We start from the raw sequence: 26,561 nt of genomic DNA on the forward strand, positions 1-26,561 counted from the left end.
AACGTTGTGCTTCACACTGCCATTGTACTACAGAATGACTAAGAATAAAGTTTGTTTGCTATACAGGTGTGGTTTATATGTGTTGACTGTTGCTTTTGCAGTAAGTTTTATGTAGACTACTGTCTCCTGTCTCTGACTAAACTCTTGCTGGTTTGCTAATTACATGGTGGTCTGAGAATGAAAAGGTTGTTTACCCAAATCATGGAATCATCCAGTGGTTTCTAGCCACGCAGAGAGTTGTTTTATTTGTCAAGGTTATGGGGTTCTAACAATCTAATCATGGTTCCTTGCAGTCCTTGAAATCCTTGAACATGTGTACATTTTTGGGGGGGATCAAGGCCTTGAAAGTGTTTGTAAATGGGCATGGGTTATTGAAAATGCTTGAATTTATATATTTTGTACAAGAATAGAAACGGGTTCTTTTACTTGTGAACTTCGACTTGTAAATCAGACTCTGTCTCTATCGCTCAACTTATACAATATGTTTTTGTCTGTGCTGTGTTGTCATAAAAAGTCAGGGTATAGTATGCCGTACAAGTCATAAGAAAAGTACAGCATATGTTTTTAAAAAAGACATAAAGGTATAGTATGCCTTAAAAAAGTCATAGTATAGTATAGGATGTCAAAAAATATAAAAGAGCCATTGTATAGAGTAGAAGGCAAGAGAGTAAATAGTCTGCCATCACAGTAACCATAATCAACCTTGATGTCTCAAACTATGGGAGTGTGTTGGGTGCATGAATTTGAGGAAATTGGGCCTGCAAATCATAGAATTGTAATGTTTAAGAAGGTGTGCGGGCCCTGTCTAATAGAGGTGAATGTAATTTAGTTTGTGCTCACAGCATTGAATAAAAGAAATAACTGCATTGTGTCCGTGAGGAAACAACGTCCTGTTTACTCTGAATAATCCACAGACCTGAACTTTGGAACCAAGAAGTAGTCCCTATAAAAACTGCTGACAGCGTGCTCTGTGATTTGTTTAGTCGTTGTTTCTGAAGACACCTCACTATTGAATTTTCCAAATGCATTTTTCTTTTACTGTTTGAGCAACACAAACTAAATTCCATTATGAACATTGGTGTCTTTAAATCAGAACCGAGTGGTGGAACAAATAAGCGACCAGAGACTTAGCGTTTAAATGTGCAACAATCACGTTCGTCATGTTACAGACACAGATTATCAAATCACTTTTTATGAAATGTATAAATCGTCACGGGAACCGGTCTATTTAACCGGACGTCCTATACCGGTTTAAGGCTACAAGACTGTTGCTATGAGATTTTAATTTACTATCTGCTGGGACATCATACTCTATATTATATTCTCTACAGTTGTGGTCAAAAGTCTACATACACAACGTGGTCCGTTTACCACGAAGGGTTGTTCTATTTTGTGTGGTTTTTTTTGTGTTTTTGTCTAAGTGTCTACTCGGTCTATCAACATTGTGTTCATTCCTAACATATTGTTATTCCCTATCTCATTTTGCTTATATGTATTATGTCATTATGCATCATCCCTTACCTCTTAAGATGTCGTTATGGCTCCACCTAAATTAGTACAGCAGGACGGGGGTGGACTCAGATTTTGTAGCTGGAATTGTAGAGGCTTTAATAATCCTGTTAAGCGCAGCAAAGTATTGCACCATCTCCAACACTTGGGGGCCCAGAAAATCTATTTACAAGAAACCCATCTCAGAGTTTCTGATCAGCCCTGATTAAAAGGCAGTTGGATATATTTACCACTCTTCATTGCAGAAATTAATGATGAATTCAAACATTTTTACACATCACTGTATATTTCTGAAAGCACAGCTGACTTTGTCGACGATTTGGAAAGGAATGTTTCTGTTGAAGAACTCACTACAGCAGCTAAATCCATGCAGTGTGGCAAATGTCCAGGACCAGATGGCTATACTGCTGAATTTTATAAGAAGTTTTTACACAAATTAGCTCCCATCCTAATTGACATGTTTAATGAATCATTTGACTCCCTTAAATTGCCCCAGACCCTCACTCAGGCCTCAATCTCCCTCGTTCTAAAAAAGAATAAAGACCCCCTGTCATGTGCCTCCTTTCGTCCCATCAGCCTGCTGAATGTAGACTTTAAATTACTATCCAAACTCTTAGCTTTGCGCCTTGAGTCTACACTTCCGTCTATCATCTCCCCTGATCAAACTGGTTTCATTAAAAATAGACATTCCTTTTTTAACTTAAGACGGTTATTTAATACAATTTATAACCCATCTACCTTCACTGCCCCACAAGCATTAATATCTTTGGACGCAGAGAAAGCTTTTGATCGTGTTGAGTGGGACTATCTCTTTTTCACTCTAGAGAAATTTGGCTTTCACAATAAATGTGTTACCTGGGTTAAACTGCTCTATTCTTCTCCTCAAGTCTCAGTTAGAACAAATAATACTCATTCAGAATATTTTCCTCTCCATAGGTCCACCAGACAGGGTTGCCCATTGAGCCCTCTGCTGTTCGCCATCGCTATTGAACCCCTCGCCATCGCGCTTCGCTCTAACCCCAGCATCACTGGGATAACCAGAAATGGCAGAGAACAGAGGGTCTCTCTTTATGCGGATGACCTTCTTCTGTACATTTCAAACTTGTCTGTGTCCGTCCCTGCCGCACTTGCCACACTGGACTCATTCAGTTTCATAGCAGGCTATAAACTTAATCTAAGTAAATGTGAATTATTTCCTGTAAACGTAACCGCATCTAAATACCCTTTATATAATTTCCCATTTAAAATATCTCCATATAATTTTTCATATCTTGGAATTCAAGTCACAAGCAAATTTTAAAATCTATTTAAGGCCAATTTTACACCGTGTTTAGCGCGTATGCAGCAAGACTTTGAACGTTGGTCACTGCTCCCTCTAAATTTAGCTGCCAGAATGAACTCTGTGAAAATTAATACTCTCCCAAAGTTTTCTTATCTGTTTCAGTGTATACTAGTGATGGCGAGATGAAGCTTCATGAAGCATTGAAGCTTTCCATCCAATTGGTTTGCACATGTGCAGAAGCTTCATAGTGCTTCATTTGCTCTACTGCGCCATCAAGTGGACAATAAATGTAAAACCGGCGAAGTGCAAGGCTGCAGTGGATGTAAAGTATCTTTGGCCTGAAGATTCTTTGACGCACACATATAAGATTGAATATAATGTTCTATTTAAAAATAAAGATTGATGTTATTACTAGTGATGTGTGTGTGATGTGGAAAATGATGCTGGCGTGCATAACAATTGTTTCGCTAGTTGGCTGGCTCCATAATGATCCAATGCAAACGCAATACCAACAACTCAACAGCAACAACGCATACTACGACAACAACAACCCACAAATTTGCGGTTATATAAAGTGTTGATTATGAGGGGGCTCAATTGCGGTTTGCTCCCCCTTATATTTCAAATCGCACGCCAAACCCGCGAACCTGTTCCTGAATCAGTCACGTGGTACGGCAGGTTCGCGAGGACGTCATCACATACGTCATCGACACAAGCCTCGATACGCGCTTCACAAAAATCTTCCGTGATTACTCGACACACGCTTCGAAGCCTCGACACGAAAGGACACATCACTAGTGTATACCTATTTTCCTCCCTCAAGCGTTTTTTCAAAAACATTGATAGCCTGATTTTGGAGTTTATTTGGAACAAAAAACCTCCAAGATTACGTAAGGGCTTTTTACAGAGACCAAACTTTAGGTTTTACTACTGGGCCTCTAACCTAAGGATCTTGCAGTATTGGCTCAGATCTGGTGCATTCCACCCCCCTCCTGCTTGGTTGGCTATGGAATCCTTCTCCTCTAAACCTGTATCACTGACATCTCTTGTACACTTATCCATCAACTTCCCCTTCTCCCCCTATGTTAAAAATATTATTGTTAAAACCTCCTTAAGGATTTGGAGCCAGTTCAAACGTCACTTTGGTTTGCAAGCTTTTTCTACCTCTGCTCCACTAGTTGCAAACCATGTTTCCCCCCCCCCCCCCCCTCCATATCGGATGGTGCATTTTCCATATGGTCCAACCTCGGCATTAAACGAGTCAAGGATCTATATGTAAATAAACATTTGCATCTTTTCAACAGCTCTTAGAATTGTTCCCTCTTCCTAAAAATAACTGTTTTAGATATCTGCAAATTCATTTTGTTCGCAATAAATATGCCCAGTTCCCTGAAGGCCCTGTCACACATATCCGTATGACAGAAAAGTATGCCGGCGCATACGAACATTTGTCAGAGTCCAAATACGTCCAACTTTTCATCGGAATCGGAAAAGTGAACATATACAGATATGCATGTCTAACCTATTGATATCGCATCACTTCCTAATACAAAATGTATCAGACGAATGCCCAACGAATGCATAAGATATACAAAAATATGGCGTATACAAAATATCGGCAACACGCTGGTTTACGTTGATATAAGGTATAAGTAGTATTCGTTAAGAACTCACTGTGTTACGCTGGGGTGCGTTGTTGAACGCTGATGTTTTGAGCATGTTCAAAATTACCGGACAGTACCAGACGTGTGCTTCATAAGATATGCAGACGTTACGTTAGACATACGTGAATACGGAATACGTACGTGAATACTTACCTACGTAAATATAGTACGTGAATACGTACATGACTATGTTAGAGGTATGTTAGATATAGGCTACGTCGGCTGACGGTGAATCCTACAGCCAATGTATTGATAATGAGTGGATAACTTATTCCTACCTTATGTTAAGATGATGCCTGACGACGGAGTAACTTATTAAACGTGTTTCTACAGGACAGCTAGCGCTCAGCATGTCTAGCCGTTCTCCTAGCATCAGCATGACGTGAACCAAATGGCACTTTTCCAGCTCCGTTGGCCAGACTGCTCTGATACGTTTTAAATAGGTAAGTGATAAGCTATCAATATGTTTCACATATGTATAATAATTTGTTATGTATTCGTTATGTATGCGTCAGCTACAACACCGCTGTGGAAAGGTTGGACGTATTTGGACTCTGACAAATTTTTTGCTACTTTTCATATACGCCGGCATGTTTCTGCCATACGGAACTGTGTGACAGGGCTGTATATCTGCCGTGTTCAGCGTATCGTCTGCGTCCTTCAAACGATCACAACTTACCCTTCATTTATATCAACCTATTGCCGATATTTCGTATGTGCCGGATGTCTTTGGCATCCCTCAGCTGCCTTTGCCTCGGCTCCAAGCTGATCTGATAGCTTTTGTAACACTATTGGCTAGACGTCTAATACTGATGAGATGGATAAAATACGTTTTCAATAATTTACAGCTCGAAAAAATCCGATATACATTGAGAGGCTCTTCCGAGAAGTTCAAAAAGACGTGGGGCCCTTTCTTTGCCTATGCAAAGGGAATAACCTTCCCAGATATTCCTGAATAAGATCCCTTTTTCTCCCTTATTTTAATTCTGACCTGAAGGGTGAGGCCTTTTTTTTAATGTTCTCTGTGAGATGGGTAATATGACCAAGCAGACTGTTTGTGTTTGTTGTCGTTCGTTTTGTTGCCCTTTTAGTTGCATGTTATTGTTTTGTATTTTATCGTACTCCTATAACATGGCACTGTCACCCACAACTGCTTTACTACTGCTGTCAATTTGTGTATAGTCAATAAACAAAGTAAAAAAAAAAAAAGTCTACATACACTTGTAAAGAACATGCGGTGCATACATTTCTTTCTCCAAGTAATTTGTCATATTTCTACAGTATCTTTGTGTATTTATGTTTCTTGAACACATTTTCCATTTTATAATATTATATTTTTTCTCTCCAATCTTTGCCTTTATTTTTCTATTTTTAATTTCTCTTACTGTGTCTATGAATGCACCAGTCAGTTTCTTGCATGTGAAAACCCACTTACTCCCGATTCTTTAAACTTTAACAACTGTTGATATTTACAGGGTTGGACCATGTTACTCAATCCCTTCATGTAACAAATGTTTTAAGTAAATAAATCCCATTCACATGCTGGCCAAATTAAGTTAAACAAAAAGCACATACACTTCAATGTAAAAAACAATAAATCAATAACACCATGATGAAAACAACAAGATAGGTTTCAAATGTCTTTTTATAATTCAGTAAAATCTACTTTAATACACTTTGAAACAAGAGTACAACAAAATAGAATATACTTCAAATGTTGAATATACAAACAGTTCAGTCTGAACACAAACATCTTTCTCTCTTTACATAAAAATAAGAATGAAATGTAGGGGCAGGGCCAAGAAGGGCAGTAAAAAAATGTATGCTGGCAAATTGACCCTCTGTTAAGTAAAGTGACCTGGGATCCACAGTGGTTTCATATATCTTTCATGAACATTTTGTATAAACTTGTGATTTTCAATGCCTCTCTTAATAATTGATTCAATTCATTTGTGATCTAAAAGCTATTTGGGTTATTTCTTTCAACACATGTCATCATGTATCAGCAATGAGTCGCATTTCCGTGCAGCCAGACTGTAAGCTTGTGAAAAAAACATCCGGCAAAAAAATTAAAGAATTAAGAAATAGCTGAGATGCTCTCGCTGAATAAGTGTGAAAATCAAGCCTAGAGATTTCCCCAGACGCTGGAGGTCACACTGCGGAGACATCCGGCCACACATCTACAACATGTTGCCGTTTCAACCTATACGAGCGTGTAACAGCCTGATGCTGACAGAGGAACTAATAATTATACAAATATTAGTTCCCCTGAGTTTCAATAATACTGTGCTTGGTACAAGGTATCAAAACACACACAAAAATAAAAACAGCTTACTGTTCAGACAATACATGAAAAGAAAAAGTCTAAATTAAAATCTAAGGCTGTTCTGTTAACTTTAGCTCCATAAACTGTATATAGTAGATATATTTATATATATAAATATGTACATACATGACCATTTTCTGTCTGATATTGTTCCTTCTTAGAGCTTCTTGCAGCTCCACCTTCTCTCACTCACGTAGCACCACCCACACTTGATTTGCACAGTGATATAAGCATATAAAAAAAATAAGTTGCTGGTTTTAACATCTGTAGAGGCATAATTATGAACAAATAGTCTACAAAAGTTAAATTACACCCCTCACTGTGTTTTTCTATTATTTGAAAGTTGACATTCTGGTTAGTTGTAATTATTTGCCTCGTTTTGTAGTGTTTCTACTTTTTGTCTTTTCCCCAATTTGAGTCAGTGATCCGGATCCATTTAGAAGGCATACATTGTAGTGGTCATGGTTGGTCCCTTTCACCTTTTCCCAACAAGTCCCTTTAAAGTCTGTGTGCATTCCTATGTTGCGGAGCAGTCAGTCGTAGAGGTGTCAGTGTGGTTCAGAGGACTGGCTTGGATCGGTAAAGTTCTAGGGACGATGAGAAGACGGGTTTCGGGATTAAAACCAGGCCATCAGGAGTCTTTAAAGTCTCACGGACTGCTGCTGGTTATTACAAGAGTAAAACTGACGTTGGACATGCACAGACTAGCCCTCTGAAGTGTGTGCATTTCAACACTCGGGCTCTTCCGTCTTTATCGTCACGTCAGGTGTTGCCAGTTTGATAGTCACCTCAGCGTCCACGGCGTCTGATCGGATGTTCTGGACAGTTTTGGGGTTGGTCTGATACTGGACTGTCACCGGCACAGTTTGGATGTGGATCCCTGCGGCCTTCAGCTTCTCCATGGTGACTCCTCCGGCTGACGGTGATCCTATCACCAGCTCTGAACCGTTAATGATCCCGCTTATGATCCGAGGGTGCGTCATCGTCTGATTGGCCGTCGATAACGTCATCACCCCCGCCCCGCTGCCCGCCTGCGACACCACCAGAGTCTGTTGCGCCTGCGTCGGCACGGTGAGTCTCATCACCTGCGTTCCCGGGCCAACGTTGAGGGGCGCCAGGGTCCGGACTGTCAGAGGGCTCCCAAGGAGGCTGATGCCCGTCGTGGAGCCCCCGGCGCCGTGCTGGTTTGAGCCTGTGGAGGTCTGGAGGTGACACTGAGCTAAGTGGTGGGCTGGGATTGTGATGATTTTGGCCAGCTGGACAGTGATCTTGTCTCCGTTCTCTGCTGTGGCCGGGACCATGGTGGGGATGGTCTGGATCACAACCTACGCAAGACAAAAGAATATTATTTTCATTATTGATTAATCTGCCAATCATTTTCTAGATGAATGGTTTGGTCAATAAAATGTCAGAAAATACTGAAAGAAAGTCCAAATATCTTGTTTTATCAGTCCAAAAACAAAAAACTCAAAATAGCGGGAGTAACGTTTTTACCGAGTATAAACTAAATATCTCACACATCGATCAGCTGATTTCAAAGATTGCAGCAGCTGTTCATGGGCTTTTATGGATGTGACGATGTTGGCGATCAATATCTTTACCGGAAACGATCGTTTGGACCTTTGGCAATGACACAGGAGTAGTTATTTTTGGATTATTACCGATTACAGGATTATTATGAGGCTTCATAGGAGAGTTGGCTGAAAGTTATGATTTTGATTTTAATTGCTATTTTGATGCGCCAATTGTACCTGCTGTTGTGATTCTGATCTCAAAATCTAAATAGATGAGATTCTAAGCTTTCTACAAAGATGTGGCATGGGTACCACATCCTGCATGGTGGACTGTACACAACACATGGCAAAATAAAACTCCTGCTGGGCACGCCGGCGTCCACACGGTAAATGGACTGCACGGTAAGAGGTTAATACCACCTAGAAGGCAGTTCAATACCAGTTTCACAATCATACAAGTATGAAAGTATGATGGAAAACCAGTAGGGATGAGATAGCCTATAATTATTCATTATTATTAAAAAATGAAGTATACAACAACAATTCCTAATTATATGATTAATTAATTGCGTCACGGACCCGGATAAGCGGCAGATGGAAGAATAATTCAAAATGATTCATTCTAAAGCTAAATGTGTTACACTGAGACAAGCGTCCTGTGCACACCTTCTGCTGTGTGTTGGTGTTTCCTGCAGAAGTGTTGGTGAGGAGGGTGGTGTGGCCCCCCGTCGGCTGCTGCACGGCAACAGTGGAGATCTTCTGACCCAGCGATGTGGTCATTACTACGGGCACCTGCATCGCTACCCGCACCGTCCTGTTAGATGAGAGGTAAACCAAACAGAGTCAAAAGTCAATACTTACTGTTGGAAGAGAAGCTGCAGTAGCACTGCTAACGTGAGAAACCCTGTGACTGGAGCTCCTCAGCCGTGTGCAGGAGTCTCACCTGGGCCCGGTGGCGGTAGGGATGATGGCCGTGTGAGAGTGCTGCGTCCGACTCTCATCTGATGCTCCTGAAACAGACACTATCCTCGGCATCATCGCTGCACCGCCTCCAGGCACCATCTTGCTGCCCACGGTGACTGTAGCGTGGACCACGTTGGCTCTGTTGCCGCCCCGCAGGATGTTGGGCTTCTTAGAGGACGTGAGCTCGGTGCCCTGCAGCAGCAGCATGTCTGACGGAGGAGGCACGCGCTCGTAGGATACGGTCTCAGAGTCCATCAGATCATCGGGGGAGGGCATGTCTGCCTTGTCGTCGTCGATGATGACGATGTTTTTGGGCATGTCTTTGAACTGGTAAACCAGCCGCTGGCCCTCTACCTTGGCGAGGATGCCGCGCTGGTAGTAATATCTGGGGGGGAAAGGAAAATCAAGAGTTACGAGTGCTTCCCAAAAACACATATGTAGAAACCATTGAGAATCACACACACACACACACACACACACACACACACACACACAGTATTTAATACAAAGTATTAAGCACTATAACAATCAGCTCCTTGAGCCTATTTTAATACAATACAAAGCAAATAAAATATTGTGCAAATCAAAAGGCTTTTCCAGCAGCTTACAGCTAAATGACACATTTATATACCTACAGTCAGTAAGAAGAACACAGACTGCTCACCTGAGAGCTCGTCCCATGGTCTCGTAGTTCATGTCCGGTTTGTTCTTGTGTTTGCCCCACAGCTTGGACACCGCCTTCGAGTCGACCAGTTTGAAGATGCCCTTCTCCCTCTGGGTCCACTTGATGTACCTGGGACATGTGTCCTTGTCCTGGAGGAGGTCCAGCAGGAACTCCCATAGGTAGGTGGTGCTGCCTGCTGGAAATCAAGCTACGTCATTGCACCGCTAACCCATGTTTCTAACATCATCACAGCAACAGGTTTCCGTCTACACCCGTGTTCATCACAGCCAGCAACATTACTGTGAGGTACCTTTCCCTTCTCTTGGTTTCTTCTTGATGCCGAGGTCCAGGGAGCTGTTGGAAATAACCGGTGGATGCGTCTTTGGCTTCCGTCCAGCTGTAACATGGAAATATTTAAAATAGGACTTAATCACCTGCTTTAAAAATCACTGAATCCCTGACTTGTGAGGTTACATTTAAACCCAACAGTATACCACGAGATGGTGCTCTTGGATAAACTCAATAACTAATTAACAGGGTAACTCAAAGTTTTTGTTGGAGGTTTGCAGCCTGGCTTGTGAGGTACGGGTAATCACAGAGCGCCAGATGTTTTCCTTTTAAAACGTGGCTTTAAAAGCACATTTATCAAAGCTTCCCACACTCTACACTATGGTGCTGATAGTGGGTCTACTGCGGCATGAAACAGAAGTTTTACACATTTTTGTATGCTTTCCCACAGCGTTGGACTACAGTGGGTTGTCTTTATAGCAGAACTATGTGTTGGCAAACACAAACTACAAGCTCTTTCTGTCTTACCTCTCCTCTTCCGGACAGGCTCGTGGCCTGGCTCTGGTTCTTCGAGCAGGGTGACCATAACCTCGCCTTCCTCCTCGCAGCACTCCTCCGTCGATATCTCCACCTCTGTCTCTGCAATCATGTCTGGACGCATGGCAGCGTGAAGGAAGTCTGGGGTCACAATGCAAGGCGGGATAAAAGCTTCTGGGTGGAGGAATTAAATGAAGGAAGAGTTAGAACTGTGCATTGAAGCGGACTTATGACGTTTAATGACTGATGAGAAATGTCACTATTCCATCAGAGCTTAAAGAGTAAAGGACCCCTGTGAAAAAATTAAACTTCAAAAATGTTTATTTCCTCATTTTAGTTCTTTACCCAGGTTTTTTTTTTTTTACACATTCCAATTCTGAATATTATTAAGAATTATAAGTTCACTTTTAAAAGGGTGTTAATTATTGTTTTATCAGTGGCATAAAATGTCTTAAAATTACAATAATATTGTTCATCGCAGTTATTTCAGGGACGATATATCGTCCAACAAAAGTAGTTATCATGACAGACTCGTGTGAAACCCTCTTAAAACTCTATTTGAGCTTTTACAAATATTTAAGCTAGACTACTTTCTTTATGTTTAAACGACAACACAGATACATTTACTATTTAACCACACTCCACCAAACAGGTGAATACTATTGTGTTGAATTAATTATGCAACATGACAAATATCAGTTTCAAGTGTAACCATTCTTTTAATTGTGGTTATGGGGTGTTAATTGTGGTTATGGGGTGTTATTAATTAGTGTGTGTTACCTAGGCTACGGTCTTCCCTGAGGCAGGAAGGTGAATCCATGCGGAGCAGAGCCTCTGCAGCCTCAATGGTCTTGTCAGAGCAGTAAACACTGGTGCCATGTACAGAAGCCTCCACTGAAACACACAAACAGAAACCATTAGCAAATAGTTTAGGAAAAATAAAGTGTGAGCCGAGAGGAGCCCGTCTCACCAGAATACACGAGTTACACTTTATTAATGTCCACAGTGAAAACCTGCTGCTAAAGGACATTGCACTATCCTGCTTTCCAATATCTAAGCTAAGAATACAATTGACATATTAACTTTATAATTTACCAAAGTAAAAAGGATGAAATATGACCAACTTTTTGTCACCTCTATCCTACTATTAACTCAGTGCAGCATATGCAGCATACAAAATGCAACTATAGGGTGCCCCCTAGTGAAAAGAATAATTACTAAAAATGATATGGCAATTTCACCACAATAACTCTTATCCAGGCACAGTATGACTTTAAAGTACAACTTTCACAGTAGGAAATGTCTTCATTATATTGCCTATTTATATTTGTGAAACTAGTTATGACAGTTTTTACACAAAACCTTGCTTTTGTTAAGTCGCAAGATACAAGGATTGGTTCAGGATACCGACAGAGTGACATGAGGAATGGTGTCCTTATTTACCATCTCAAATATGGCACACAAAAAAATACATAATTTTGTAAAAAAAAAAAAAAAAGGGATTCAGTCTGAAGGAAATGGTATGTGGCCACATCTGAGACCCTGAAAAGGAACCCCGGGCACCTGCTGTCGGTGTCAATCACTGATGGGAAACACGAGATGCCGTTACACCCTGCACTGTCCATGTTTGGCTATCTCACTGAGGCAACAGGCACAGCATAGGGGAGAAATAGGCTATCTTTAGATGTCAATTCCTTTCAGAAACAAACAGGACATGCTGGTAGCCATCACAGCAGAGACCCTATAGCTTACTGAGCTCAGCTGCCCTTGAAAAACAGGCAGCCGTGCTGTAATAAAACCACTAAAAAAGGTGTGAGGTCAAAGAGCTGCAGCTTGGCTTGATCTACATAATCACATATAGCCTACACACTTTAGCCATTTCTAGCATGTGCAAAATGCATAGGATTTTGATTTATCCATAATTCTTTTATATTTTCAAAAGAATTACACACAGATAAGTGTAAAAAATGTGTATTATTGGTAGGTAATAATTATAATAATAGCAAATAAATATGTTCACAAGTTAGGGAAATGCCTATTATGAACCTATACTACTGTGTAACGGCGCCAAGAATAGCAGCAAGTCCGACAAGAAGTAGTGCTGCCTCTGATGACTTCCGTGTTTACAGTCCTCATCCTTTCCCTCCAGTTCTCTTCGAAGAAGCTCACAAATCCTCTTGTCACTCAACAACCGCCTCAACTCCTATTGGCTCATTCTCTGGTTGAGAGCCCGCCTCCGATGAAATTTGATTGGACTTGCGATGACGTAATAAACCAACGCGCGCGCTATTGGACTAACGGGCATGTCGCTCAACAACACGCTACGCCCTCTCCACACACAATGCTTCCGCCATCGAAATGGGACAAAAATACTTTGAAATGTGCAAAAAAACAGAGGTGGAAACAACATTGTATATTCACAATATATTGTTCATTATCAGGAACAGTTTCAACGCGAGTGAAATCAAACAAAAAGTGTATTTTCAGGTCAGTGTGGTCGAAGGCTGAAGCCGCACTTGAAACAATTACAGGGAAGAAAGCGAGTGATCCAGGCCGTCCCACGCTTCAATCAGCGGCTGCACAACACGATAACGGAAACCAAGACACAAAAATGTCAAAACCTCTCACATTGGAAATGTGCCCTACACACCTACAATCCACAAACTCACAATATTAGGGTAATTACTTTTCAGGTCTTATGGATTGTTATTCCGGGACAACGTGTGGAAGACTTACTGCACACAAATCCCACCAACGGAACAAACTTACGCCAAACACCGATAAATACTTCCACACACGTCAGTCATAATAATACCAGAAGTGATATCTGACGGTGTGTCCCAAATTTATGCTAGTAAAAATAAACCCACATGTCCTTCCGACTGAGACAGCGTGGCAAAGACGTAGGAAAGACAACATCTTTACACTTCCTGGTTGTGCAGAGCCGATCTGCAAACCGTTATTCTAACTCGCACAGCGGTGGAAAAAATCTACTCCTACATGCAAAACACACTTCGTGCAGATATCGATCGGATTGTGCAGACTGGCAAGCCCTGAGGAAGTTTTTCACCTCTTTTAAACCGGGTTCGGCAAACCGTGTAGCAACGCCATGCAGGTTGCTAACCAAGGTGATCACTTCCTGATTGCCCTCCATTACTTCAGCACACACTACTCAGCAGACTGAGGCGCAGCGGTCGAGCTTAACAACACAACCCGTACATTAAAGTTAGCTCCCGGATCGAGGTTACAGGTACACATAGATACGTTACCGGCTCTGATGAGCAGATCGAGCTGGTTTGAGTTCCCCACATGCTGTGAAGTCGCCATGTTTTCCCCTTGCTGCAGATTCACATTGACTTCTCACTGAATTGTATAGGAAGCTACTAGCTCAGATCAATCCGCCGCTAATGGGAAATCTCCTCGTATTCAACGAGACACACCACAGCGGCAGCTAGGTATCACTCCGCAGTCGACACAGGAAATCCTTCCTTCGCCCTCCCTCACTACGTCAAATAAAGCTGTACTGTGTATAACAGTTTTTAGAATAAACTCTCTGAACATAACATTGATTTATTACAAAACAAAGTTGCAGTTCGCACAACGAATTGACTGATAACAATACTAAAGTAACTAAAATAACCAACTTCAGTTAAAACAGAGCAACACACATGTAATCACAGTTATTACAAAACATTATGTTTATTTTTTTTTAACTAAAGATGAGAATTACTCGAAAAGAAGTTTTGAACTAGCCAAATGTATAACAAATTCATTAATTATTAGGTAATTATCAATTCCATAATTTGAATGGTTTCTTTTGCAATTCCCTATTGCCTGTGAGAATAATATACTATAAATTATGGAGGGCAAAGTTTAAATATTATAAACACTAACTAAATAACTACTTAAGTGCAAATAACTTTGTGTGAAATTAAATTTAAGGTCTGAGGCAGTGCGTTTTCTGACAGAATCAGAAGTGTTTATTTCTTTCCATCTGTACCTGTTCCTTTGTCAGGTGTCATTGTCTTTTTGTGACTGAGATTAAACAGATACAAAATAATGAATTGCACAAAAAGACAAGGGCTGTCCTCGATTCAAGAAATTCTTAGTCGACTAATCGATTGGTTGATTTAATGGAGATATCTGTAAAGCCGAGTTTCTCCACATAGAATCATGCAAAAGCACCACTTTAAATCTTGTGTTTACCAGAGATGTGCTCAGAAGTTTAATTGAAATAACTACATATCATTCAGCATGATAAAAGCATAACAATTTATTAATCGACTAAAGAAATCTTAGTCGACTAAGAGCAAAACAATCAACTAGGTTTACACTAATATACTAGTTACATCCAGCTGACTGAAAGTTCTGACTGAATATCGAGTGATGCAAAAACATTTCCTGGTAATTATGACAAATTCTCAACCCTGCTAGCAGATGGGCCTACTTCTAGTTTAGATTATTAGATTATATAATATAGATTAGATTAATTCAAACAACAGAATTTAGAAATGTAATTTGGGACAGTTTCAATGAATGCAGCTTTCATTCGTTCAAAACACACTGCTCTGGATTGGACACTAGTCACCATTATTAAGGGATTAATGAATGATTAGAGTTAATACTGGATACCTTCACTGTTCATGAAATGGTCCATAAAATACCCACAAGGTGGCAGTGTGTGAACAGAGGCCTGTAACCCTCACAGCCTACTTTACCAGACCTTGTCAAACGGATGCTGGCAGCAGAATCATATGGCAAATAGGTCCCGTTTCACCCGAACCACAACAAGCAGAAGAAACACTTTGTAAACTTGAATTCATGAAACCTGTCATCTAGAATTCTGAACTCACAACATGTTCATATCAGGCGCTAACCTCTGTAATATAGCAGAAAACATTTGAAAAAATGTTTTACAGACTAAAGACACACCTCGAAAACAATACTTTGCAAACAATGTTGTCAGGTGTGATACAAAGTATGAGTGAATTTTGACCTAATGAATTCGGTACGAGGACGGAGTCAGGGAAAAATCAACTGCCTGTTTCAAGTGATTTGCCTCTCTGACAGCTCAGTCTGTGGCACCAGCTGAGAATATGTAAAGGCATAAATCTTTTCAGCTGTGTGAACGTGAACCATGGAATGTCTGCTGGTGGTAAACTGAACCTTTCAGCCTGTTGAGTAAAGGAATACTTCACCACATAATGATCATTTCTATATCAATCACTCACCCACTCACACCCGTGTTAACTTAAATTCTTGAATGTCTTCATGGTGAACAAAGAATAAAAAAACTGAGAAAGTTCTCGATGAATTGAAGTAAATGGGGGCCGCGTTTACCAACAACAAAACTACATCAAAAACATCCGTTTACAAACTCTCAACTCGTGCAATAAAATCCAAGTCTATATTTATCCAGTCGTATGCTCACTACTTGTTAAACACATTTTTTTTATTTTTTTTTAAACCTTGCAATTATAAACACTTCTGCATAAACAGTCTCACTCTTGTGCAAGCAAACTACTCGTCCAGACTCCGGAGTGTAATATCTAGTACTGTTTTAGTGAAACTGCATGTGATTCATTTATACACAAATGGTCATTTTGGGGGTGAAGTGTTCCTTTAAAGCCAGAACCAATGTCTTGTTTCTGAAACATAAAACCCGTAATTGTGAACAGTACAACATCAGGTAAAAGTCCTCTTTTTTTCTAATGACATATAAAAACCTAAATGACCCAGAGTAAATGTGTACTGTGCACCATCAATGGTAACAGGACATAGAAAAGAAACAGTCAAATTTCTCAGCAGCTCGGGTTAAAGGGTAAAGCAGGTTTCTGACTGAACGACTATGTTATGTCGTGCAAAGAGACTGTATGGTAATCATCTGATGCACCAACCTACAGCACAGAAAGGAGCATTATGAGGTAACATTCGGTCCAATTACTTATTATTTATGCCTCACCTGCCTCCCCTTCTGTCTCCACCTCCTGCTCATCTCCCACTTCCTGCATCAGGTAAGCCTCGTCATCATAAACAAACACCTGGGCTGAGTAACCTTGCTCATCGGCCAGCCTGGCGCCAGGTACCTCCTCCACTATGACTGCTGGGTAGTCCTCAGCCTCCTCTCTGTCCTGTACTTCTTCATAGGCCTCCTCTGCTTCACACTCGCCTTCTTCCTCTCCTTCAATCTCCAGGTCTCCCTCTCCCTCCTGCAAGGGGAAAGGGATTGGGGTTAATGATAGCAAGGCAGTCAAGAAAAGAATTAGCATTAAGAGAATACGACAGATATGAGGAAAGAAGACAAGACACTGTTGTGAACTGCAGTTGCAGTGTTACTCTCGTGTCTGACCCACCTGCAGGGGGTCCTCCTCTTCCGCTGTGACATACTCCACCACCGTCCCACCAGTGTCGACCAGCACCACTGAGGTCATGACTCATGCTCCTCAGGTCACAGCCAGTGATTAGCCCCAGCACCTCCGTGTACTCCACCAGGTGAATAGAGGCTCCTGGAGAGAGAAGACACACTTGGTAAACAAAATGTTGTTCAACACAATAAAGTTTGTGATGCAGATTTGGCCTAAAGTAGGTTTTATGATGAGTTTGATGAAGACAATCCGCCTATTTCCATTTGTCACACCAGCGTTGTGTCCTTGATCAAAACAATGAATGCCTACCACCTCCTGAGTTATTTTTCTCCAGCTGACCTGTGCTTTCATCCTCTCCTGCAGAAAATGTTGCTGTAAGGCAGGGGTGGGGAACCTCCGGCCTCCGGGCCATATACGGCCCGCGAAACCATTTGATCCGGCCCTCGAGGTAATTCATAAACTCACGCAAAACAATCCACTAGAAAAAAAAACAAAAAACATCTAGACAGCAATAGAACACATTGGGCGACTGACTGTTTTTCCTGGCCAAAGTCAGGGTCCTTGAACACAACACAAGTGGAACGTGTCATCACATGGTCACGTCATGTCAAAAAACTTCAATATTAAACGAGACGGTCATTGCGAACGCAGCGTGGCGAGTGTAACAAAGAGAAAGGTGGAAGGCGGAATGTCGCACTTTCCAGGAGAAATGGACGAACGATGATTTCTCTGTGGAAGTAAAAGGTCAGTGTGTCTAGTTTGTGCGGACGTGCTCGCGGTGATGAAAAAGGCTCTTGAGCGTCATTACAGCACGAAACATGTCAAACTGCACGAGCTGAAAGAACGAGTGGGTTTGAATAAAAGTTAACGCTAACGCATATAAGAAAGGTGAACTGAATGGGCTGCGTCTTAATAAAAATGTGCAGAGGTTATGAGTTCAATAATTAGTATGGGGCTCGAAGGATGTTGTAAAAAAATAAAATGGCCCTTGATAGGAAAAAGGTTCCCCACCCCTGATGTAAGGGCTCCGGAAGAAAATTGTTTGACCATTTAAACAATATGCTTATTAATTTTTTTGCAAATGTTAAGTGAGCTTTAGAGGTTCTGGTCGGTGGATTTGTTACCTTCGGACAGAGCCAGGTTAGTTATTTGCCTCTGTTTCCAGTCTATATGCTAGGCTAAACTAACTGCCATACAGAACTAGAGTGCTGTTAATCTCCTCTCCTCCAAACAAGCATATCTCCCACAATGCACCTTCCCTTTCTCGCTAAAGTTCTTGAGAAAGCAGTTGCAAAACAGTTATGTGATTCTTTACATAATAATAGTTTATTTGAGGTTTTTCAATCTGGATTTAGAGTTCATCATAGCACAGAGACGGCACTGGTGAAAGTTACCAATGACCTTCTATTTTTATCAGACAAAGGACTTGTCTCTGAACCGCAGGGTTCTGTACTTGGACCGATTCTATTCACCTTATTATGCTTCCTTTGGGCAATATTATAAGGAACCACTCTATAAACTTTCATTGTTATGTGGATGATACCTAATTATATTTATCAATTCAACCAGATGAAACCAATCAATTGGCTGAACTTCAAGCATGCCTTAAGGACATACAAACTTGGATGTCTAGCAACTTTTTGATGTTAAACACAGACAAAACTGAAGTTATTATACTTGGCCCTAAACGCCTCCGAAACGCATTTTCTAATGACATAGAAGCTCTGGATGGCATTAACTTGGCCTCCAGCACCACTGTAAGGAATCTTGGCGTCATCTTTGATCAAGATCTGTCGTTTAACTCCCACATAAAACAAATCTCAAGGACTGCCTTCTTTCATCTACGTAACATTGCAAAAATAAGACACATCCTGTCTCAAAATGATGCAGAAAAACTAGTCCATGCATTTGTTACTTCAAGGCTGGATTACTGCAACTCATTGTTATCAGGTTGTCCCAAAAAGTCGCTTAAGACTCTTCAGTTGATCCAAAATGCAGCGGCACGTGTATTGACAAGAACAAGGAAACGGGATCATATTACTCCTGTATTAGCTGCTCTGCACTGGCTCCTGGTAAAATACAGAATAGAATTCAAAATCCTTCTCCTGACTTACAAATCAATTAAAGGTCAGGCTCCAGCATATCTTAAAGATCTCATAGTACCTTATAAACCAACTAGAGCATTACACTCCCAGACTGCAGGGTTACTTGTAGTTCCTAGAGTCTCTAAGAGTACAATGGGAGCCAGAGCCTTCAGCTATCAAGCTCCTCTCCAGTGGAACCAGCTTCCAGTTTGTGTTCGGGAGGCAGACACCCTCTCCATATTTAAGAGCAGGCTAAAGACTTTCCTTTTTGATAAAGCTTATAGTTAGACACCTCCCTGCTCTCCTTCTCTTCCTCTCTCCTCCCCTCCCTCTCTAGCTGTATGCATTTATGTAAATGTATGTTACTAACTCATCATCCAGGGCCCTGAGTGTCTGTCTCTCATGTGGCAGGTTGCCACTGATAAAGTTTACGTCAGGATCATGAATCGTGGCTGCGCCTGCTGCCCTGGTCCTTCTGGACACCGGGAAGCCTTATTGACATTTTCCTGGATTCATCCATACTTTCTCTTTTTTGATCACAACATAATTTCTGTCAAATGTTGTACTTGTATTATGTTGTTTATTTTTCCCCCTTTAATTGTGGGTTTTCTTTTAGGAGGTTTTTCCTTGTGCGATGCGAGGGTCTAAGGACAGAGGATGTCGTAACCTGTACAGTCTGTAAAGCACACTGAGACAAATGTGTAATTTGTGATATTGGGCTATACAAATACATTTGATTTGAATGTCAAGCTTTTTGTTTCGTGAATCCAGTTGCATTGCAGAAATCACTGCTCATGCTCAACAACCTGAACAATTCTTTACAACTATAACTTCCTCTATCCGTCCCGACTTTAGACCCAAACCTCATATAAAAAGGCCCGGCCGGAAACTCTTGTATATCTTCCATCTCTTTCCTTTTAGCTTTGGTCTGCAGGAAGTGCCTGTCTGCTATTACAGGAAGAAATGCACTGACAGGAAGCCAGTCCCTTAAACACGCACACAGTGTCCAGTGGAAGATCTAGGCAGGGCGGACTGGAGCCATGGTAACAGTTGCTAAGAACCACAGGACCATCAGTCCCTGTTCTCTGCTGCTCTGCGGGGTGACAACAGGATACAAGACAAAGAAAAGGCAGACAGATATACACAAACTGCTTGATGCAGTTTAAACTAGTTTAGTTTTTAAAGGGCTGACTTGGCCACAGACCTACTGGGATTTGATATATTGTTACACTGCTGAGTCATCATCCCTCCTTAGCAGCAGCGTATGTGCTACTGTAAGGCAGGTGTTCTGTATGTAAAGAGTATGGATTGTGGTGTATTTTACGTTTGGCCTTCTCAACATAAAAAAAGGCTTGTTCATGACTTGCAAATCCACTGTGTGGGAGCTATCATGCTTTTCTCTACCGCTAAAAGTGTGAAAGAACTGCAATGGTGAACCTGCTACACACTGCGTATGTGCTGTGTGTGAGAGGAAAGCTCAACAGGTGTAGCAAGAGTAACTAAGGGGGACGGAGCTTAGCGCACTTCATGTGGTTGGTCAATTAAGCGGAGGTGACAAAGGAGACGGGGTTTGAAATTCTCACTTCAAGTTTTCTACTTCCACCACTTCATGTGGAAAACCAAATGCAACACCACGACTGAGGAGAACCTGTTTGAAAGTGTGCTTTATTATTTCTATTTGTCCAATCCCTCGCATCTCTGCAGCCAGGTTTCCACCCAAATGTAATGATAACATCTGCAAAAGAAATGTTAATGAATGCATGTCTCCATCCATTACTTTTATGGAATTATTAGGAGTTGGTTCATGGAGCAGTAGGTGGTGCCAATTCTCCAGTCCGAAAACCATTATACCATTGTAGAAGAAGGGGCCGCAACAAGAAGACGTAATTAAAAGAGCGCCAGACGAACCTCAAACGGTAAAAACCATTGTAGAAACTGGATGGAAGTATGTCAGTTGCGTGTGTTTCATGTATTAATGTGAGGAAGTTTACATCAGACCTGTGTGGAGCGATGAGGAGAATACTTATCTTCTCAGTAGACGCTGAAGTCAAATTCATCATGTACGTAATCATACATTTAACTAAATCCGTTCCTTTGCTTTAAATCGATACATCAACTTTTCCACTTCAGCCAAGGCAGACATAAAAACATTTTTGCAATATCTCAAGATTTTCCAACCAGGTTTTTTGAGGGCGCAAGTTGAAAATACATCTTAAAAAGTGTAGCCATTCAAAACAGCAATAAACACTTTGTGTGTTTTTGGACGACCCTTTGTTTGACACTTTATTTTCAACAACAACAAAGTCCCAAACAGAACAAACTCTATTCTCCTCGTCAACCGCAACACGTCTCCCCACATGTGCCCACCATCTGCCTAAAGATAATCCTACACAAAATTATTAAAATTCTTCAGTACACACAAAGACAAGGATTAGACAAAAGACACTTTTTTCACATTTTCTCTCTGTTACTCTAAGTGCTGTATAATAAATGAGCCATGCTGTGCTGGTGTTCCCTCCGCTACTGAGACCAACATGCTATCAGGTCGGATAGAAATCCTCTCTTCAATTATTCAACAGCCTAGAGCAGACATCTACAGAGCCGTATGTTCTGTTTGGGACGGGCTACATTAATACAGCATTCAGTATGCATGCAGGGATAATGTTCGATGACCATGTGAAACATGTGCAGGTCTCCCAGAAGGGCATCTAACTGACATGTGCTGTTTCAGAGTCCCAGGAAACCACTTTATACTGTATACTATCAGTTTCATTTTCAAATGTCCAATCTCTTCTCATCCTTCAACTCTAATTTGGTTTGAATATTTCATACTTCACCTGTTGTTTCATGCCTTTTCCTCTCTGGCACTGAAACAGGCTAACCAAAGAAAGATGTGGACATTACATTTGCTGAACTATGTGACGTCATGTTGCCATTAAACTGACAGAAGTTATAATGTAAGCTCATGGAGGAGATTGTGACACACTGGGCTTTTGTAATCGATCAAGCTCATCGAAGTGATTTCATAAGAAAGTCAGAAAGAGATTTAGTGAAAGAAAGAGTGCAGAGTCCTTTATGTGGTGCCTGTATGTTCTCACTTGGTCAACAGAAGGATTTGTCACTAAAATGCACATACGTCAGAATGGCAATAACTTCTCCTTGCAGCCCTGTTCTTTCTCTCTTTAATGCTAGTCCTTTTTATTTTTTTGTTCCATCTTTGCTTTACTTTCATCTAGTAAGATATTAAGAACATCCATCTAAGTGGACAGACCCTCCTCACAATACAATGTGCAGGGTCTTATGGAATATGAAACATGCATGTGGCTGCAGGCAGAGTTCCAAAATGGGTTAATCACATGCATGCACAGACACAGGAGTGGAGTCTCCCAAGCAGGACTTGCAGGTTGGTTTGATTAAAAACAAGAATTACAGGATCTGCTGGAGGACTGCGAACACGTGGCTGCCCGTCTCTTCTGAGCGCAAACATAAATGAGTGAAGAGTCTACATTATTACCATTACCAGCAGATACCTGACACGTTACAGGGAAAGGACTGAATGATATTTAAAAAAGGTCAAAATCAGTCACTGTGACAGTTTCACTTCTTATAGTTATCTACTAATCATATTGGTATGCCAGCAATGGAAAATATTTCTGCTGCAATGAAAGTCATTTTGGAGCTACAGCTACATGTCTCTTTGTAAAACCTTTGATTAACAGGGTGGGAGCACTCGAGTAGCTGGATTCTTTTACAAATGGTGTTCTGGTTCATGGACTTTACAAAATACCAGTCATCCTGACAGGCTCACTTTTCCCACTATGAAATCCCAACAAATACATCAAAACTAAAAAAGGAAAACAATCCAAACTTGCCTTCTCACAGAAAGGTTGATGTGAATAACAATGCAGGCTTGCATCTTTCCTTGGCTGCCGTTTAAAAATCCATAAAGGAGACACAAGAAGAATGAAATAATGAGAGCGGTGCTTTCCTTTCTTGGTAAGAGAAAGCAACAGGGCTTTTTATGCACCTTTCTTTCTCTCTCTCTCACTCTGCCGGTCTGTGAAATTCTCCCACACCTCCTCTCTGTCTGACATCCATCTGGCCGTCCATCTCCTCTCTCTTCCTGCATGCTCACAGTCTGCCAGTTCCCTGAGTGGAAGAAACCTCTCAAAGAGAGTCAGCACTTCTCAGACCCTGCCCTGAGCTCAGATCACATGACAAGGGTGGAACACTCACACTCACACACTCACAGTCACATGATCTTTCAACAACAGAGCTTTTGTTCCCAGTAACTGGGGCTGCTGGTAAAGATACAACGCCCTGCCTTGTGCCCTGCCCTCTACCAACACACAGATATGACACAATGTGCAAAAACATGGCAAGCATGACCTCAGGATTTACTTGACATCCAACACTTACACATACTCACATAGGCAAGTTCCACTATAATTCAGCTGCTACATGATATGGTCATGAAGTTGTATATAAATGATCTGCAGCGTTAGTGTCTGGTGTCAAAATAAGCCTCAAACTGTCATAGTTATTCTACAATACAAATTCATCTTGCCTTATATCTCAACATTGAGATGCTCAACTACTTTGATAATCGGTTCATGCTTCATTCATGAGCAAAAATGCCAAATGCATGCAAGATCAAGCCGATCTTACTGAACCCCCCCCCATCATCCACCCCATCTCTGTAGTAGATGTCCCTGTGCTCAGTGGTGTCAGTATCTAGTCTTTTCTCAACAGGCCTCATGATTTTGCCCCATTACAGAACATTCAGCAGAAACCTTCAGACAGCAGTTGGACCATTAGCTTAGTCTGCAGGATATACTGTCTGAGCAAAAGGCTGGTCAATCATTTACCAGCACAAAGCAAAGACACTTCAGTACAGCTCACACAGCAGGTCGAGGCCCGTGGCCTCTGTCAACAATACAACACTACCTCACCACACACCATCTAAACTGCCACTACAGCGTAAATACCAGTAACTTAAAAAAAGAATACTGTGCTACACTAGGACATTTAATGATGTTAATTTACAGTGTCCTCAAAGATAAGTACATAGGCATGCTGTACTACTGAGGAAAGTGTTTTATGTTTTTTCATCCTTCAAACACAAGTTGAAAGTTAGATTTTTTGTTTAAAACCCTTTGGTGATATGATGAGCAGCATTTTTTAAATTATGTTTATAAAATATAAGCATAGTTTTCATAGAATCTTTCATTGTATTTTCCACCCATTATATATTTATGCTTTTGATTTTTTGCAAAACTTGCATTTATTTTCAATTTGATTTTCTCTTACTCTCAGTTTAAGTCCGCACCAATACACCGAAGCAAATTCCTTGTAGCCTATGTGAAAACCTACTTGGTTATAAATCGGATTCGGACTCTTAAAAAAATAAAAATAAACTAAATAATATGAATGTCAACACGTAGTATAAGGAGGGAATTAAATCCTTACATCGGTTATCATCTATTCAAATGACACTCATTTTCAACTAGGGATGAGAAAATAAACTAAAGTAAAGTGTTACCATGTTGACAGAATGCCAGCAGCATCAATGACCTACTTATCACCACCGGATACTACATCACTCTCCAGGGTTACAATAATATGTACTCACTTGCTACCCTACAAAGCCAGAATAGTTACAGTGTGTGACACAAAGCTTGTTTGCTTGTGTTAATAGCTCTGACACAAAGAAAGCAGTTCGGTTACATCCAAAATCGGAGTGAATAAAGATCACAGTGGTGGCCTTTGCGATGCTCACAATGAAGAGATAATAAAGACAACAGGAAGATTATGTCAGGCATGTACAGCGAGGCACACTGTTGCAATGATACCTTTGCTCTTCGCTAACCTTATCAATGAGTTATTAGCCAACTCTTGCATCATTTACATATAGTTTTGTAGCATTAGTATGTTATCATAAAATGATATGCTATAAAACGCATTTCAAGAACCGTTGTTTTTGACAACACGTCGCACACGAGACGCAAACTGAGTAGAAGCAGAACCTGGACGTTGATGAACTTGGCTAGTGTTAGCTAGCTAAGATAGCATTGTGAGAAAAACAAGCTGTCAGAAAAGAAACATAACGAACCATGTGGCTAATGCTGGCTATCGCCAGTCAGCTCACTTACCGGGAATGTCTTCTTCACGCTCTTTGCTGGTGACCAACTTAGTTTACAGGCGCGGCAAGTTGACGTTAGCTGGCTGGCTAATGAGAGTTTTCTGTTCGTGTCTGTGTGACACCCAGTAACCTCTCCTCCTCTCCGGGCTGCTCTGCTCTGATCCCGCTGCTGCTGTCGACTGTCAGGCGGAGGAGACCCGCTGCTAACGGTAACGCAAGCTAACTCAACATAAACTGTTTGTTTACATGGTGAGGAGCCCGGAGCCTCCGGACGGATGAGTATACCTTCCTCGGTGCCCTAGTTGTTTCATGTGGGACAGGAATTAAAGAAGTGGAGAAGCAGCCGCTCGCTGAGGACAGGCTGCTCCTCTGCTAATGGAGACGTTCACGGACTCGGTTGTCAATTTACTCCGCTAGTTCAACAGAATTACACTCGTGACGTCACGCCGTACAATAAACAATCCCAGCTCACCAGAATAAAGTCATGCATTCAGTTTGATTTGTTTATTATTACGTTTGAGCAAACAGACACTCCTAAATCCACTCCCTGCCCCATCAAGTTACAAAGGATACATAATGTGTTGTTTAATTAGGAATGTATTTTCTTGCTTCTTTTTTTGCCTTAGGACAACAAAGATGATGGTCACAAGTTATTCCAGAAAAACTCCCAAAAAGCTAATATTCATAAGCTTATAAAAATGATCAAATAACAGTCATCTGTCTCTACCAAGTGGTTAGTTCACTGACATAGCACAATGCATTACCATGTTAACATTAATTAACACGTGAATAATTGTATGCACAGCAAAACTGAACTAAATTATTTATACATCACTTTATTTAAAATGTCTATGTAAATACATTATCATGACAACAGGGACATCGTAATCAACCAAATATAAATTGGTATATTAACTATAAGTTATATTTATATGGTATATAGTTAACATATGGTTATGTATGCAGTGCACCTGCAAATATATTTAAAACCCAGCTCAGCATCCATCGACTCTTAGAGAATTGGAGGCATATTACGGTTAAATATAATCGTCTAAGTCAAAGGGTTCAAATTTAATTTATATTAGTTTGAACCTGGATATAATTCCTCAATCTTTTGTAGTAGAAGGTAATAACACAAAAACAAAATAGAAAGAATATATGCACCAAAATATGGATATACTACACAGCTCAGCATATCAACATTAATGCAATATTTTTACTGG

The 26,561-nt window shown here is 40.9% G+C and overlaps 1 protein-coding gene across 11 annotated transcripts; it reads right to left on the bottom strand.

Annotated features, from left to right (window-relative positions):
• Positions 1 to 6,082: 6,082 nt before the first annotated feature.
• On the bottom strand, positions 6,083 to 25,485 carry LOC115013523 (ETS-related transcription factor Elf-2-like). 11 transcript variants are annotated; one of them, XM_029439903.1, is made up of 11 exons: positions 25,349 to 25,485; positions 17,452 to 17,590; positions 17,101 to 17,253; positions 16,710 to 16,956; positions 11,528 to 11,641; positions 10,739 to 10,921; positions 10,233 to 10,319; positions 9,923 to 10,118; positions 9,239 to 9,643; positions 8,962 to 9,109; positions 6,083 to 8,106 (listed from the first exon to the last, which is right to left on the bottom strand). In XM_029439903.1, the coding sequence occupies exons 3-11, from the start codon at positions 17,176 to 17,178 to the stop codon at positions 7,510 to 7,512; spliced, it is 2,055 nt and encodes a 684-aa protein (XP_029295763.1). In that variant the 5' UTR covers positions 17,179 to 17,253; positions 17,452 to 17,590; positions 25,349 to 25,485; the 3' UTR covers positions 6,083 to 7,509. The 11 variants fall into 11 exon arrangements, with proteins under 11 accessions (XP_029295763.1, XP_029295751.1, XP_029295794.1 ...); XM_029439891.1 differs by lacking the exon at positions 17,452 to 17,590 and adding an exon at positions 23,069 to 23,345 and having other exon boundaries at positions 25,349 to 25,468; XM_029439934.1 differs by lacking the exon at positions 17,452 to 17,590 and having other exon boundaries at positions 9,923 to 10,115; positions 10,739 to 10,888.
• Positions 25,486 to 26,561: the final 1,076 nt, after the last annotated feature.

The sequence above is a fragment of the Cottoperca gobio genome, chromosome 1 (genome assembly GCF_900634415.1).
Source record: "Cottoperca gobio chromosome 1, fCotGob3.1, whole genome shotgun sequence".
NCBI lineage: Eukaryota > Metazoa > Chordata > Actinopteri > Perciformes > Bovichtidae > Cottoperca > Cottoperca gobio.

What these genes read in the sequence shown, in the direction of transcription:
- LOC115013523 (XM_029439882.1), bottom strand. Translation starts at nt 17,178, where the DNA reads ATGACCTCAGTGGTGCTGGTCGACACTGGTGGGACGGTGGTGGAGTAT. An exon ending in AAGAGGAGGACCCCCTGCAG is followed by an intron (nt 16,957 to 17,100) that starts GTGGGTCAGACA and finishes TTCCCCTTGCAG; the next exon opens with GAGGGAGAGGGAGACCTGGA. An exon ending in ACCATGGGACGAGCTCTCAG is followed by an intron (nt 9,644 to 9,922) that starts GTGAGCAGTCTG and finishes TTTCCCCCCCAG; the next exon opens with ATATTACTACCAGCGCGGCA.